General features: G+C 42.3%; 2 protein-coding genes across 7 annotated transcripts in view; one reads left to right on the forward strand and one right to left on the reverse strand.

Moving 5' to 3' along the window:
* The window catches only part of COL4A5 (collagen type IV alpha 5 chain), a 92,174-nt gene extending 85,047 nt beyond the window's left edge, over window positions 1-7,127 (reverse strand). For all 5 annotated transcript variants that reach the window (XM_037407930.1, XM_037407927.1, XM_037407929.1 and 2 more), the window contains exon 1: window positions 6,902-7,127. In XM_037407930.1, the coding sequence (XP_037263827.1) occupies window positions 6,902-6,991 (90 nt within the window). In that variant the 5' untranslated portion in view covers window positions 6,992-7,127. The remainder of the gene's footprint in view (window positions 1-6,901) is intronic.
* A 702-nt stretch (window positions 7,128-7,829) lies between these two features.
* Window positions 7,830-16,744, forward strand: part of COL4A6 (collagen type IV alpha 6 chain) — a 141,106-nt gene continuing 132,191 nt past the window's right edge. For both annotated transcript variants that reach the window (XM_037407924.1, XM_037407925.1), the window contains exons 1-2: window positions 7,830-7,936; window positions 8,017-8,065. In XM_037407924.1, the coding sequence (XP_037263821.1) occupies window positions 7,890-7,936; window positions 8,017-8,065 (96 nt within the window). In that variant the 5' untranslated portion in view covers window positions 7,830-7,889. The remainder of the gene's footprint in view (window positions 7,937-8,016; window positions 8,066-16,744) is intronic.

Consider the following 16,744-nt stretch of genomic DNA (forward strand, 5'->3'; position numbering starts at 1 on the left):
TTCTGCCCTTCTTCCACTCAATGCTGCCAACCCTCTAAGGTACCTGAAGTTCCTGAAAGACTTTAGGTAGAAAAAGGAGTCTGTCAAAAAGAAAACAACACACCCACACACAGTGTTGATATTCAAAGCTTACAGCCTGTCTCTCAGTACAGATGCTGGCAACTTGCTTCACTTTACCACTATGGTTGCCAAATAAAGCCAGATTTTGTTTAGCGCATTAAGGTTTTGTATTTTTGTCTAGTCCAGTAACACCACAAAAAGGCAGTTAGTCAAACAGAAAATTAATCTAGAAAGAAAAAGTGTAGTTCTGCTTAATTTTCTATACAAAAGTACTAAAAAGTTATTATAGCTTATGTCACTTACAGCAGTGGTTCCTAAAACACTCTGAGCTGAAAGGCCCCTATATCAAGCTTTACCTTTCTCATGAACTGCTCTGCAGTCTCAGGCTCTTGGACGAAGCCATACCAACACAGCTCTGCTGGTTATTTGCCATGGCTCTCAAGTGAGTTTGTGATGCAATTGGCAGCATCTTACCTCAGCCTCGCACAAGAGGCTCAAACAGACCAGTCAGCCTTCAAGTTCTTCTACCAAGCCAATAAGGTGATGTTACGTACCATAACTACACGTCCAAATATAACACAAGGAGGTGAGACACACAACTATTACAGTGGAGAAAGAAGTTAAGAGTCTTAGTTTCATACCAGTGAAACATTTCCATACAAATCAAAGATTTCCTGCATGCTCACTGTTTCTAGAGAAGGGGTATCTACCACATACTTACACCTCAGCTACAACCAAGGGTTATTTAGTTCTGATTTCTAAGGGCATCCAAATTCCCTAGGAATCAGTACAGCATAAATATTGCCTTAAATTAATGGTGTGGTTTAAAACCAAGATTCACCTTGACAACAACTAAAGTCAGTCCTAGAATAAACATGCCTTCCAACACATTTAATATATTTCAGCAGAAAGTCCTGGATGATACACAGACACTGGCAAAAAGACTTACTAGCCAGTGTTCAGCCTGGAAAGTGAATACAGCTTTGCTCATCTCAGGGAAAGTTAAAAGGAGGGAAAGCAGGGGTTTCAGCAGAGCTGCAGTAGCAAAGCTTACCTAGCATACGGTGGGGTCATATTAGACTACAGTAGGACAGTTTTGCAGGTCTAGCTATATGCCTCAATAAAAAGAATCATTTTGTAGAGAATAGCTATTTTACTTCTGGTTGTAGTTTAAGTGCATTGCACACAGATGCTTTTTACAGTGCCAGGAGAGAGAACAGATTGAAATTAGATTCTGACATTTTAATTCTCTGTAGATATTAGGTAAAAGAAACAAAATACAGATGAGACCAAACTATTTTTGTTCCCCTCCAATCTGGAGGGGACAAGTCCAACCAAGAGCCTTGAAGGCTACCACTGTCAAAGTCAGCTGAAATCCATAGCTTTAAAGTTCCTTTTTCTGATTCCTAACACACACACTTCAGGTGGACAAAACACACGCATTGTCAATACTGCCATGACAATTTTTATTTTGTTACATTATAACAGAATAATACATAAACACACACTGCATAAGATATCTGCCACAAAAGGAGAATACAAAATTTAAGTTCTGAATGATGCTGTGCTGACAGCTTAGGAGTTGGCTTCTTGATTAGATGCAACTTTAAAAAAGCATTTAAGTAAACATGAATATTCCAGCCCACAATTTAACTACACAATTAACAGCTGGACTCTATTATCTTGAGGTCTTTTCCAACTGAAATGATTCTATGATTCTAATTAGGATTAACTTTTGACTACAGGATATGCAAGTTATCTTAAAGTACATCTAGGTGCACAACTGTACGCTTGCATAATTTTAAACTTATAGGATAATTCAGGCTGGAAGGGGCCTCAGGAAGTTGAGTCCAGACTCACTCTCAAATCACAGCAACAGAGAAGCAGTTTTGCAAGTGAAAGGCACATATATCTTTAGGCTGCCTGGAAAAAAGACTTTGATATTGTCCATCAATACCTTATAGTTTAATTATCATTTTTAGAGGGAGAGAGACTAAAGCATTAACAAGTTTAAGCTAAAATGTTTCATTTGCAATACAGCTTTGCAATTATATAGTTGCCCAATATCCATCTCCTAAAATTAAGATCACATCCTCTTCACTCCTTGCATCTCCTCACAACAGTTCTCCAAGAAAGACTTGAGACAATTGCAAAGCAATTTTCTTCAAATAAGCATTAGGATTCTTTTTTTAACGGGACCCTCTCCTCTTCAGCTCAGCTATGTTTATTCTGTTGACAAACTCACATTACATTGAAGCTTTTCCTCCACATACCACACACTTAGCAATTACATAACCAGGATGCTTAGCACGCTTCCCTTTTCAGAAGCTGCACTGTACCAGTGATAAGGTTTAATTGCATTGCTAACCTTTCACAAGAGGGTAAAGGATGCTGCTTAAGGATCCTTAAAATCTGTACCACCACTGTATCTTTTGAACAGGTTTTATTTTAGATACTCTTGAGAAGAGATTATTTACAGCACAGAAAGGTCTGCAGCCAATGCCTGACAGCCAAACACTGCATACAGCAAGAACCTAAAAGCACCCCAGTGGTTTTAAACATTACTAAGTCCATACAGCCTTATGAAACAGATAAGCAAAAAGCATCTTAAAAAGCAGTTTGTCTGGTATTATCATTACTGGCAGAGGCTGCTTTCCATTCAGTATGCTTGCGTAATACTATTCCTAGAACGTATAAGTGAGTGTTATCTAGATATCTTGTTATGTGGTGATATCAGTGGAGAGTTTACACAATCCATACAGTCAGAGAAGGAAGCATTTTAATCTAAGTGAATGAAAGGTAAAAACGCACAATACATCTTTGCTGTATGTGTGGAACAGATGCCTTACTGCACTTTAGCCCAGATAGGAAATATGCATATTAGATTTGTTGGGATGTTATATATTACAAAACAACTGAAATCAGTAAGAAAAGTTTCTACATGTTCTAGTAAAACCAACAGCAACTGATTGCATTATGATAAGTATTATTGCTTATTCATAGTAGAAAAAGATCACTATGTAAATTTACATTTGCTGTTAAATAACTTAATATTTTTGTCCCAGGAAAATTTCTTTTTCTACTTTAAAATAAGATAATCTACTTGCTGAAAGCAATTATTTCATTCATGATCAGGAAAATTAAAGCCTAGGAGTTTCCACTGAACTATCAGTCTATTTCCATCATGTGGAAAAACTGAATAAGATGCATAAAAATTTTGTGTGCATAGCTGCAAAAGATCATATTATGGTTCAAATGGTTTCTGCATTAAGTTTCATTCAGGATTCTTTCAATTTGTTTGTATTTTAATATGTGCCAGAACACACCTTGAGATACAACTTTTACTACATCTTTAAGAGCCATGAAAGGTCAAAAGTAATACACATGACAAATGACAAGTCACAAGCAGGAGGGCTTGAGCCTCGATGTTATGAAACTGAGAAAGTCTTGTGCATGACTAATCAAGACATATCCACGGAATTTCAGGATGAAATATTTTTTGAATCCTAAAAGCCAGCATCCATTTCTTTCTGCTTTTACTAACCTAGCTTTCATAACTAGAAAGAGCCAGTCAGTTATGAAATGGGAAATAATAACAACCACTATTACCATGATAAAATAGTTATGACAAAAAAAGAGAAGCACAGATGACCATCATTTACAGGTTAACCATATTAATCAAGTACATAGTAATTAATTACATGGTAGCATGTATTTATATTTTTTCCTTTCAGAGGTAACCATATATAATCAACTAAACTTACTTGAATACTACATTACTTTAACACAGATAATACCTATCTTGCCTTACCATATTTGAACAGCTGTTTTCATCCCCACACTTCCAGTCAAACTGGAGTTATAATAGAAGGCAAAGAAAAAAAAAAAAGACATTGCAGAAATTACTTCATTCTTAATAACTTTTGGGCTGACAAAGTCCATTTACACTCTAAAAACATGGGCCTTAACTATGAGGGAAAGTTTTTAAAATATAAACCAATGGACCATCACTAACTTCAAGTGAGTTTCACAGATTACCACAATTCAAGAATCTAGCCCATCTATGTTCTTTAACTAAACAGATTTCCCAGTCACAACTTATAATCACTTTTCTACAACACAATGCAAGTGTAAACTTGCTAGGAGAGGAGAAAAATCTCCTTATAGGAAGAGCTAATTGGCTTGTACACATGTATGTAGATTTATATTAAAACCAGCAGAGCACTTAATAATATTGCCCCTTAACATTCATTATAAGCACTTGTAGCCTCTGATGAAACCATACAACAAATAAGCACTTTTTAAATAGTGTAACTTGAAATCACTTCATGCACTGATGACACCATCTCCCACCTCATTCATTCTCCTTGTCTAAATTAAGACTGTTCTCAGAGTCCCTGCTGGTAGTGGTGTTTTTTTTTTTTTTTTCTTTTTCCTCTCCCCACTGTTCACCAGCAGTTACACCCTTCATTCTACACCAACAGTGAGCCTGCACAGGAGCGCATAGCAAGATTCATATTCTACTCGCCAAGTTTAGACGATGGGCTATGAAAACCCAGCAGTAAAGATGGATTTCACTGTTCAGATTTTGAGTGCGATGTTTCAGCAGGTTTGGTTTTTTAAAAAGTCATTGGGATTTTCCTATTATGTCCAATTCGCAGAGGGCTCTCAACTACATTCTGCCACCCTATAACTAACCACATAGCCATATACAATATTTGAAGAATCTGGAGCGAACAAGGTATGAATTCTGCATTTGAAATGTGTATTGCAAAGCTGAATAACAATTTCAGATATTATTTTAATAAGTATACCAGAATGACCTGAACTCAACCCACCAGATTTATCTTGTTGGGGGGAAGAGAAGATTCTGACAAGACAAAATTAATAGATGAGACAGCGTGTGTTAAGCATACTGTTAAGAGTGTTAACTCAACCCTTTCCGACAATGAGAAAAATAAAACGCTGGTCCTCATTAATAAGGATCAGCATCATTTAGTGTTACCATCATTGAAGATTCAAGGACATCAGAACACTAAAGCGAAGTGTCAGTGGGACTTACACAGGTTGGAACAGAGGTCTCTCCCCTTCCCCTCCCCCCAGGCCCCAGCCCTTGGGTCTTCAGTTAATCTTATCTCGATGTGGGGTAGTAAATCCCCCAAGGGACCCACCCTACAGAGAGGCTGTAGCACAAGGTGGTGTTAAGAACCAGGAACTCCACCATTGTCTTTTCTCCTTTCTTCATTTCTTCCAAGGCAGTGGACTGGCAACAGGCTCAGCACAGTCCCCTTCCCAGACCCCACAGATTCTCACCAATCACACATAACAAAACTCTGCTTGGGCACTTTCCTGAAGAAAGGGGCCACAGTTATGTATGCAGACCTCCCCACCTTCAACCCCCATCTGCTAGAACAGGTAAGTCCTGTAGGTGGGACCCACCAGATCCTTCTTTAGGGGTGAAAGTGATGGGAAGTAGCCTGGGGTGAGGCGGTACTTAACAGAGCAACAGAACTGGTATTACAGACAGCTGGAGACTGTAGTTCTCCGAACCAGTAAGCACTGGTGGCACACTAGTATCACTTACACTCGGATACACACCTGGGCACCGTAAGAAGGAAGAGTAAAAGAAGAAGGGATTATATTATGGCTGCTGCTTTGCTTTTTGGAAGGGCAGATGAAAGGTCTACAAAGTTTCACTGTAAAGGAATGCACTTCAAAGGAGAGTTCAAGACAAATAAGATCTTGTCAGCTCTAACTACAAAATCGGGCAGGGGGGGATTGTAGCAGAAAGGTATTCTATACCTATTACTGTAACACATACTGATTTATCAACTCGAGATTAATCCTAAACAACAGAAATCTGGGTTTGCATTACCTTCCAAGTAAGCTTAGAAAAAGTTAACAGCCAGAGGAAGGGATTGTAGAAGTCTGAAATTAAGCAATGTCAAAGCATGGGCCTTTCAGTTAATTTCACCACTTGTTAACAGCTGAAGTTCTTCGTCAAGTGCCTTGAAAGGGGAAGCTAGCAATCACCTCTGCCCCCTCTCAGTTTCAAGGCCCAGCCGCTCCAGGGAAGCTGGGATAGCATCCCTCTCCCAAAGAGAGAAAACAAAATTCTTCTCCGGGCCACCTACCGCGCACCCTCTGCAACACTGCACCCATGCACCCTCTCCGCTAGCATCCCAGCCGGGGTGTAAGAAAGCAGAACCACAACCCTGAGGAAAACCAAGCCACAGTCCTCCGGCAAACCGTGCCCAGGAGCCTCCAGCTCCCCACCACCGCCGGGCGCTCCTGAACAGCTGCAGGTGAAGGCTCGCTGGCGGAGCTCAGCACCTCTCCACGAAGGTCCTTCGCGGGGGAAAGGCGGGGGGGGGGGGGGGAAGCTCTGTCCGCCTTTGTCCCGGAGGAGCAGCGGGTTCAGAGCACACACAAAGCTCGCCCGGGCTTCCCCCGCCTCGCACTCACGCTCCCTCCTGCCTTCCCGCAGTCGCCGTCGATCCCAGACGTGCCAAGGGCACGGGGGGACCGCGCCGAGCCGCTCCGACGCCGGTAGCCTTTGTCCGGGGACAGGCAGGGCCGGGGCCGGAGCCCCGACACCTGAGAGCGGCGAGGGACCCTCCCGCGCGCGGCCCGGCCTCGCGTCGCCGGGCTCCTGTCAGGGGCCGCGGCCCGCTGCAGCCCCCTCTGCCCCAGCGCGGCCGGCGCCCCCCCCGGGAAGCCCCCTCTCAGCCCCCCCATTTCTGAAGAGTGCTCCAAAAGCGCCCCCCTCCCCAAGGCTCCGCGCTGCCGCCGCGCCCGGCGGGGATAGCGCCTGAGAACAAGGAGAGCGCCCCGCACTCACCGCCGCCACCGCCTCCTCCGGCCCCCAGCACCCCAGCAGCAGCACCAGGCAGCCGGCAGCCAAGCTACGGCTCCGCCACCGCGACTCCATCCTGCCCGCTCAACAGCTCCGGGGCTGGCCCTGCGGAGCGGGCATAGCCCGGCGGGGCAGCGCGGCTCCCTGCAGGCGGCTCCTACCGGCCGCCCCGACGCCAGCGCCCGCCCCTCTGCCGCACTCGCCCGCTTCTCCCGGCTCAAGTCCTCCCGGGACTACTTGCCCCATAGTATTCATCCGCACCGTGGGCGGGAGGGCGGCCGGCGGCGGAGGGTACGCGCGGGCGGCATACCCCACCGTGACGGAACCGCGAATCCCCACCGCCGCTCTTCTCGCGGGCGCCGGGGCTTTATGGGCTCGAAGGGCGGGCACCTGCCTCGCCTCGCCCCGCACCTCCACCGGGCAGAAAGCCAGCCGCTAGATCCCGGACTATTTTCTCTAGCGGAAGCATCCCAGTGTGCGAGGGCAGGGGGAGCTGTTGGCAGTGCCGGTCGCACCTCAGGAGGGGCGGGCGGCGGGGTGCGGGGCTGCCGGGGGCGCCCGGCTGCGGCTCGGCTCTGCTCCGCTCCGCTCGCTCCCGTCCCGCCCAGCTCCGCCCAGGTGCGACGCCTCAGCGGAGACCGCGCAAACTTTCTGCCCGGGCACGCTGTGGCACGGCGCGGGGAGCGGAAGGCGGCGGACGCCCTGAGGGGGCCGCGGAGCAGCGGTGGGCAGCCGGCGGGGACCGACCCCGAAGGGGCAGCGCCGCCGAGGCGGGCCCGGCCGCTTCCCCTGGGGCGAGGCACCCTCGGTGCCGCGGGAAGGTGAGCGGCGGCGGCGGCGGCCCCCGCCGTGCCCGCCCGCCCTGAGTGACGGCGGCGGGCCCTCCTCTTCCTCCGGCGGCGCGGAGCCGGCGGGCGCAGTGGCGCGTAACCGGGCTGCGTCCCCGCCGCCTCCCCCGCGGGCTGCCTGAGGCATGGGCCGCGGCTGCGCGCCCGCCCCGCCGGCCGCGGGGCGCGCAGGGTGAGTGCCGAGGCGCCGGGCCCCTTCCCTCCCGGCCGCCCGCCGGCCCCGCGAGTGACCTGTCCCTTTGCTCCCTGCAGGCTGCTGCTGCTGCTGCTGCTCTCGCTGGGCGCCGAGCTGGCGAGCGGGGTAAGTGTGCGGGTCCCGGCCGCGCCTGTGCCCCGCTTCGCTGGGGGGGGACGTGCCGCTCCGACCCGTCGGGCTCTGGGCATCCTCCGGCGGGAAGCAGGCGTCTCCCCACCCCCTTCAGAAAGATGTTTTGCTTTGTTTGTTGTTTTTTTATTATTATTATTTTTAATTACCATACACCTCTGCATCGAAGTTCTATTGTGCCTTTCCTCCACTCAACCTTCATTAGTTTCTGCCCAGTGCGCTGGGGTGACAGCCCACCTGCGTTCGGTGTAGCAGCTTTCTGCGCCTGAAGGGATGACCAATTCTCTCTGCAACTGACCGCCTTCATTCTTTTTTAGCCTCTTTCAAACCTTTCTGTTAAAAGCTGACCCTTTAGATCCTTGCTCGCAAGGGATCCGACCCAGAACACCTCATAACTAAGGAAGAGCGATGTGAGAAATTAAAGGATTAAGCTGTTAAGTGTTCTATCAAGGTTCACGAGTATGAATTAGTAAACATGTTTTAAATTCCTAGTCGACGTACAGAAGCAATGACTATGATCTGTCAGTCTGACAATTTTATGACATAAACACAGATTTTCTCTTGCTGTTCCTAATTAACATTTGAACAGATTAGTAAGGGATCACAGGCTCTTTAAATGTTCGTAATTTTTCATTTTTTTTGGCGTTGTAATAGATTTTCTGCAACTGGGATGCTGTAATTGTTGGCCCACTCAACTGCAGTGAATAAAGGAGTCCTTTGGAAAGTCTGTATCCTAAATTAAGTGTCCAACTGGTGTACAGCCGGCAGTTCAAAAAAAATCTCTTTGTTATATTATGATGTAAATTAAGATAGTACAATACTCCAATCTTTGTGGTCCGGGTTTTATAGCGCATGCAGTAATGAATTAATGGAAGTAGTTAGTATAACATGTTTTAAGCATGTTTATCTTAATTTAACTTCTAACAGACTTCTAACAAAAACAGCTAAAACATGGGTTCTTGATTTGTCAGCCAATGTTTTTCTGCTGCTTATGCTACTCTTTCGATTAAAATTTTAACAATTTAGAACCTTTTTGTGCAATTTAGAAGAAATCTTTTGAAATGGCTTTAACAGCAGAGGGGTTTATGCTTCTCATATGTATGAAAGGCTTGATTCTGCTTTGTACTCTTTATAATCAATTGCACTAGTAGAATTTCATCATCCTGATCAGGTGGTAGTTACAAGCTCTAATCTTCTCAAAGATTAAAAGATTAGACAGTTTTCTTCAACAAAACCAAGAACTGTTCTTCCAAGTGTTCTTGCTGCAGTGGAATCTCTGTGTGGAAATGACTTTCATAAAGCAAATATTTTCAAAGCCTTTTGAAACAAATTTACCACATTTTGCAGTTGTTTTTATTATAAATTCATGCAACAGGTCAATGAAATTATTCCTGGTTGATGCAGGTGTAAATGACAGCAGGTTTTTTAAATTGTTTGCTCCAACTCTTCATACCTGTTGGAAAGTGCATTTCTCAAGCAGTCAGATTTTCGTTAGTTCCTTGACATGTTTCATTACCCGTAAAGGCACTTTGTCAATTTATGTCTATTGCAATGAGTTCAGTAAGCTTAGTATCTGCATGCCACTTCTAAGTCTTCCTGCCAGTTTTCTTCAGGGTTGGAAAACAAGCAACACCTTTGTTGTGTTATCAGTCTAAAAGTATGAAAAAGAATCAGAAACGGGTCCTTAAAATATTTAGTTTTAGTGCTTTATATGTCTAAGGAGTTAATGCATTTAATTATTCTTACTAAAAATGCCATCAAACACACCCAACAGGAAAGATGTACAACTGTGTTTTTGTCAACTTCAGATACAGTAGTAGGTAAATGACATTCTGGTATCACTGAATTAAGAACACACACTAGCACCTTCCATCATGAAGTCAGTTGTTAAGAGAAATTGCTAGTGATTGAAATTGGTTTTGCAGTAAGCAGAACTTTTTTAGGAAAAGCAGGATCTCTGAAGCATTTCTTAATAGTCTTGTGCTATATAGTTTGAAGTGACTGAGCATAGTGAAGTACAATGTTAATAAAATGAAATAAAAACTTACGTTTAATAAGGAATAATAACATCTAGAAGACTATCCACAGGGACAGTCAACTATTAAAGCACCTGTTCCTGAAGATGATGTTATTTATAACATGGTTCATCTCTTTCTTTCAGATATTCCGCTTTCAATAAATTATGTATTGTAAGAGAAACATCATAAAATATTGTACCAAGTTGTTGAGCGTTCCACAGTCATGTTACTGTGGATATGACTGGTAGGCAGTGGCTGGCACGTCAGGCCAGCATCTTGAATAAAGTTGTATCAGAGATGGCTTTGACTCAGAGGTCTCAATTAAAAGGTGTAGTCATCCCTCCCTCTGTAAGAATAGGATTTTAAAGTGCATCAGATTTAATTTCTCAGCATGTATTTATTTTTCCTGGATAAAAATAATGATCTATTTTGAATGGCAGTACAAAATTAGTCTTGTAATGTAGTCTGTGTTTTGAGCCAAATGTTGAAAACATGGATGACTTGCTGTTACACATGGGGTTACTTTGCAGAGAGATTGTTACCTCGTTTGTAGACCAATTGCTGGGAGTGACCTAAGAGTTTCTTCTAACAGCTTTCATCTGAAGTCACTCCAGAAGCTCTGCTTCATTCATGTTTTCGATCTTTTATTATCAGTAATTTGCATTAATAATGGACCAGGAATGTTAGTACAAGATGCTGTGCAAGCATAAAACAACAACGTAGTACTATCTTCAAGACATTCATTACACTGTAAGACAAATGACAAAAGTTGGTCTGGAGCTGGGGGAATAAGATAAAATACTGGAAAAGTGCTAGAGAGGCAGATGTTTGCCTTGGCTAATCAGTGCTCACCCCTGAGGCTTTTCTTGTCTACAGGGCAAAATACGGGTTTTAGAAGAGGGACTTTTAAAAGGATACTCAAGAGTTTTGGTGATGTTTCTGGGATGTGCTCTCATAAATATGAGGTGAAGCATGCAATGAAAATGGTCACAAAGTCTAGAGACAGCCTCTTGCAATGGAATTTGAGATTGTCATCTCTTTACAAAGCTCTCAGCTGAGCTGCATTGTAGTCCTATCAGTCATTTTGTGCCCACTTGAGAGCATATCTGACATACAGGTGAGATGATAACTTCTCATCTGTGTTCTTTCTGCTGCTGTTGTTGAGCTAGTTGAGCACACCTGGAATACGTGCTAGTTCTTGATGTTATATCCTAAGGAACTACTGTAAGGACTTACTGTTAGACATGTTCTCTTGGAACAGCTGAGATTTCAGATAAGAGTTCTGTTAGCTTTTATTTTATGATTCTGGACTTCATATACTATTGCAACTCTTCCAAATCTTCTGGTGTTTGTTGTTTTTTTTTCTTTTTTTTGCTAATAAATGGGCAGATTAATTAGAGATACTTTCTTTTTCTAGTGCTTAGTATCTTGGTCAACAGAACTTCTACAGTATCCAAGTAAGGCAAATAAAAACTACATGCCAAAAGCAGTTCTGGGCAGTCTGCTGTATTGTAACTGAAGCTTTAGTAGTTTATGACAAGCTAGCCCAAGTGATCTTTTCTCTTCTCTTAACATATCCCAAGGTATTTGGTGTGATTTTTTTTTTTTCTATATATATCTACCATAAAATATTTCACAATGTCTTTTTTAATTGAACCAAGCTCATTGTTTTTGGTGGCCTTATGTCAAAAATAAATTTTGTTCCACAGCTCTGTCAGAGGGAAAAAATAGCTGTTTACTTACTAATATTTAAAATTAAGGTTGTAACTCTCATCATTCCAGTTTTGTTTCTGCAAATACCATCTTATCCATTAAGAGCTATTTAAATGTTTTTTTGCTGTTTATTTGCCATTTTAATCAGTATTTACAAGTATGCAGTCCTTCTGTAGTTTGACTTTTACAGCTATATCTACATAGCAGTGAGCTTTGTTGGGAAAGAAGTAGTATCTGTAGTAAAGTTAATTGTCTAAGGAAGGAGCCTATAGAATTTAAGAGATAATGTAAAATGCAGCAGACCTGGTCTTGTAAATCTCAGGTTTTGTTTACTGGATAAGGCAGCTTCTAATCTCTAAGAATGCATGGGTGTAGAGACACTTGTTTAGTAAAGATTCACATACTACATTGAGAATGGTCATTCTGCAGAGATCAAGTTTGGATAGTAATGTCTGTTGCAAAGTAATGAGAATTACTACCTAGTTCTGTAGCAAAATAATGAGAATTACTTTTAATAAAAATTGTAAGATGCAGACAGTTCATAACAGTGCTAATTATCTAGCCCTTGCAAAGACATGTTGAATTTTATGGAAGACTTGCAATTTAAGCTGAATATCCCTTTCTCTCCCATCTGAACAAATAATTGCTAAATATTTTCTGGGTGCTAAAGGTAATTGAACATAAAATGTGGCATTTTATTTGGCATTTGGATATGATGTTAGGTCACAGCAGCTATGGAATGAAATAACGCAGTGGTTGTGTCCCGAAGAGCTTTTTAAATATCATTACCCATTTCTGGTTGTGGCTGCCTTTTGCATATGTGTGAGAGGTTTTGGGTGACCTGAAGAAACAAGAAACATTTCATTTCACTTTCTGGACAAGGCAGCTTTATTGCCAGCCACCATGTTCCCCTAACTTAAGAACTGCTATTTAGTAAGTCATGCTGGTGTCCATAAAGGGGGCATTTCATGGTGGCACTTCTCTCTTCTTTGTCCATTGTTGTAGTAGAGATGCTCTGTACATGAGTAGTGTTCTGGTACTTTACTCCTTACTCTTCCTCCTGAGGTAACTGCAGTAACATGCTGATGCTTAGAGATATTGTGAGAATGCTACAGACTGCCAAAAGTTGTGATAGTAAAATGGCTCTGGCTTGCAAATCCCCAACTCCACGAAGTCTTAAGTCTGCTTCTTTCTTGTTTAGTTTTTGTATAATAGTCATGCTCCATGTGTAGGCATAGAACTGCTCCAGGAGGAGAGCTGGTACTCCCTGACTTGTACAGGGAGAAAAGAATTCTCCATGTTCAAGAAAAGAATTTCTCATTCTCCCATATCCCCAGAGACGGAGCATCTGTTCAGGCAAAGTTGTCAAACTATTGCCAGCTGTTGGTGTTTAATCAGACAATTTTTTTGATCCATAGGAAGCTGTGATCTTTTTTGAAAAGAGTGTAATTGATCCAGAAGCTAATTCCTGTCTATGCAGATACTCTGCGTTATTTCTGCAAGTACTTTTGCTGCTAACAACTGAGTACTGACTGGAGCATTAAGATTAGATATCCAACTAGCCTCTTGTCAGACAGTTTTGGTTATGTATCAGAAAATATGACCCACCTGGTTTTTGAACTTCTTTTAAGGTTAACTTGGAAGGCAGCGCTACAAAACAGTGCAAAGCTAATGATTCTGTATTAAACACTGCTGAGGAAACAGATACGTGTTTCAGATATGGTGGCCAATTTTAACCTTTTGTCAGTTCCTTTTATGGGATTACCAATTCTTTTAGAGCAATCCTTTAGGTACTTCAAAATAATGAGCTTAAGGTATTTCTCGGGGTTGGGGGCGGCTATTCTCATACTGTAGAGTGGTGAAGTCATGGTGGATACAGATGGAAAAATCTTTGCTGCCCGAATTCTAGATGTACTTGACCCCCTCTCTTCCTTCCAAAGTGGGCTTGTGTGCCCCTCTATGGATGACAATTTAAAATTAAATTACAGCCTAGATACCAGTATCAAATTGTATTGGCAGGTCAAAAAAGAAGGGACTTCGGTAACACCTGTGTCTTAGCTTAAATGTTATAGTGATGACGAAGAAAAAAACCAAGATTTTTAAGCTTTGATTGGTAGATAATTTTTCAAGCTCTGTGAAAATCCAGTCTCAAAATAAAGGACTGCTTTCTTTGTTCCTCTGGGCAGTAACATGAAATGAAGTAAAATGAAAGCACTTCTGCTGTTACCTGTGGAAGGGGTTGTTCTAGCAAGGTCAGTCTGTGTTTTGAAAGGGATTGGTAGGAGGCAGAGTTACTTGTTAGAGGGTATCTGCGAAATGCAGTCTTGATAGTGACTGCAATGTTAAGTATTATTGGAGGAGAAGGATCAGTGGGAAGGGAGACCAGTCATTATGAACTTAGTTTCCTTAGTTGTTTTTGCTTTCAAAATACTGTTATAAACCCAAGAAGGCTCTCACTCTCCTGAGAAGGCTATAAAACCTAACTGAGCTTGATACACTCCTTTCACTTTATGTGTCTGAGAAGAAAGAGCAGTTAGAGTGGAATCATGCAGTTCTTGCTACCTGTCCCTTGCAAAAAGGGAATTTGGAAGTGTAGGCAATAAATCTAAAAATAGTTGGAGAAAGCAAGTGATTTATTCCTGTGCTTTTTGTACAGCTTTCCTGCAGTTTAGCCTGCCTTGGGTTTTTCCATACAACTTCCCCTTCTCTGATGATGGGATATATGTGGAAGTCTTGTTGCTGTAGTCTCCAGTAGCTGTATTTAACTTTCCACTTTTCAAAACGTGTTGACGTTAATCTTACTAATTGTGTTCAAAGTAATCTTTTCTTTTCAGAATGGCTTCCTCTTCTCTCAGGTCTGAGGAAATACAAAGAGGTGGAATTAATACGAAGTCAAAGGAACTTGTTCCATGGATCTGCTTCTTCTCTGGCTTTTTTGCCACACTTGCAACTTGGAAGTGACTTTGCTGTCCCTCTGATTGTACTTTTACCCAAAAGGATACAAAGCTGTAGAGATCCCTATGGTCTGTGCTAGCTTTCCTTCTTGTTGTTTCTGCAGGATTTTTATTAGCTTTGGTTGTGTCAGCCTCATTGGGCCACTAAATCAGCATCACCAGTTTGCATAGTCTCTGCTCACTTGGTTACCTTAATATTGAGAGAATCGACACCGTGAACAAAATTGGACCGATTTACTTCAGTCCGCTGAGATGTCAATAGCTACTGTATTCTGAGTTTGCCTTATTCACTCCCTGGTCTCTTTTCTCCTATTTGGCTGGAACCTACTGTACTTTGTACAGCCTCCAGCCCTTGCCTCAACGTGCTCTTAAGCTCATCTGCCTTTCTAGCTCTCCTTTTTGTTTAGGAGTCAGGGAGGCTTGCCAGTATGACTCCTGGCGGTTAATCCTGTAGTGCTTTTTCTGATGCCTCGCTCTCAGCAGCAGTGAGGACGTGTCAATGCCTGTTACCTAGGAATCTCTGTTGCACAAATCTGTTTGAGAGGGTTGCACCTAGTGTTCGTTGCTTTTCCCATTACTAATAGGAACAAACGATTCCATCCTTGACACAAGCATTTGGCAGGATGTCAGTGTGATGTATGACACAGGTAGAAGCTAAACATCATCTAGGTGTTGTATCTGGACTAATTGGGAGTTAGCTAAAAAGGCAGTAATTCAAGGTTTCTGTAAGAAATGGGAGTAATATTTCCTTTTCCCTTGGTTTTACATATTTTTCATTTTTACATTTCCATTGAAGGGGAAAGAGGTTGGAAGCAAGGTAGCCACATCAACATTAATTGTGTCTTCAGCAATTTGTTTGGCTGGCAGAGGTAAAGACCTGCAACTTCCCTGAGATAGGAATAAAATGTTTGTACAGAGTAAGCTGCAAGCCAACTGTATAAATGAATTTATAGCACTGTTAGGAGGGGTTGGTTTTGATCTAAGAAGCAGAGGAGAGGAAAATGAAAGTGCAGTTAAACAAGGAATGGACTTACAAATGCTCCTGTGCTTCTTAAAATTGAAATTGAAAATAATCTTCCTACTTTTTTTTTGGTAGTAGTATCGTTTTAAAGCTCTGAATAGCAACTAGTTAGTGCTTTGTCTTTTCCCAACTTTTAAAATTACTGCATGTACTTTACCTGTTTACATTGCATGAGAGAGTTTTCAAATCAGCTCTTTATGTTCTTTATCTTCTTGTTTGAATCATTGAAGATACTATTTTCTATTAATGGAGACCATGCCCTCACAAGTAGTAAGGCTGTCTCTCTCTAGACATGAAATAACATCTAGCTGTAAAAAGGAGTCTTAAACCAAGAAGGGTTTCCTTAGAAAATTATACAATTAGAAAAGGAGTGATGAATCTGTTACTCTGAATACTTGCCTTTTAAGTTAAAGTCTGCTTAGAATTCGTAAGGTGGCAAGTCAGTTTTCCAGAAATGCATATGTAAACACATCTCTTACTGTAACAAAGTTAAATAGATTAATTGACACAATGAATAATTGCTTGACTTTTCCGAAGAGGAGCGGGATCTTTTTGAAGCTGGAATAGTTCTCTTCATATCAGTCAAACTTTTGCTGTGGAGTGTGCAGATGTCACTTGCTCTGTAGAATATATATGTATATATTGTATTTTTTTTTAAAGCAGTTTGGAATTATTACTACTGCTATAGTGGAAACACATCAAAACAATAGGAAGGTGAATCACTGTATTGTACTTTGATGATTAAACCTATCCACAAAGCAGGGTGTAACTGAACTGGAAGAACATAGCCTGCAGGAGCAAAAACATTTGGCAAAAAGCAAGCTTGGAAGATTAAGAATTTATAGTAGTCTTCAGAGTTTTCCATAAAAGGAGCCTGTAGGCTTTCAGCTTCAGCCCTCCTTGTGAGATATTAGACTATCATCAAAGTGTGTGTGAAGGGGTTGAAAAG

This window comes from Falco rusticolus, chromosome 14 (genome assembly GCF_015220075.1).
Source record: "Falco rusticolus isolate bFalRus1 chromosome 14, bFalRus1.pri, whole genome shotgun sequence".
Taxonomy (NCBI): domain Eukaryota; kingdom Metazoa; phylum Chordata; class Aves; order Falconiformes; family Falconidae; genus Falco; species Falco rusticolus.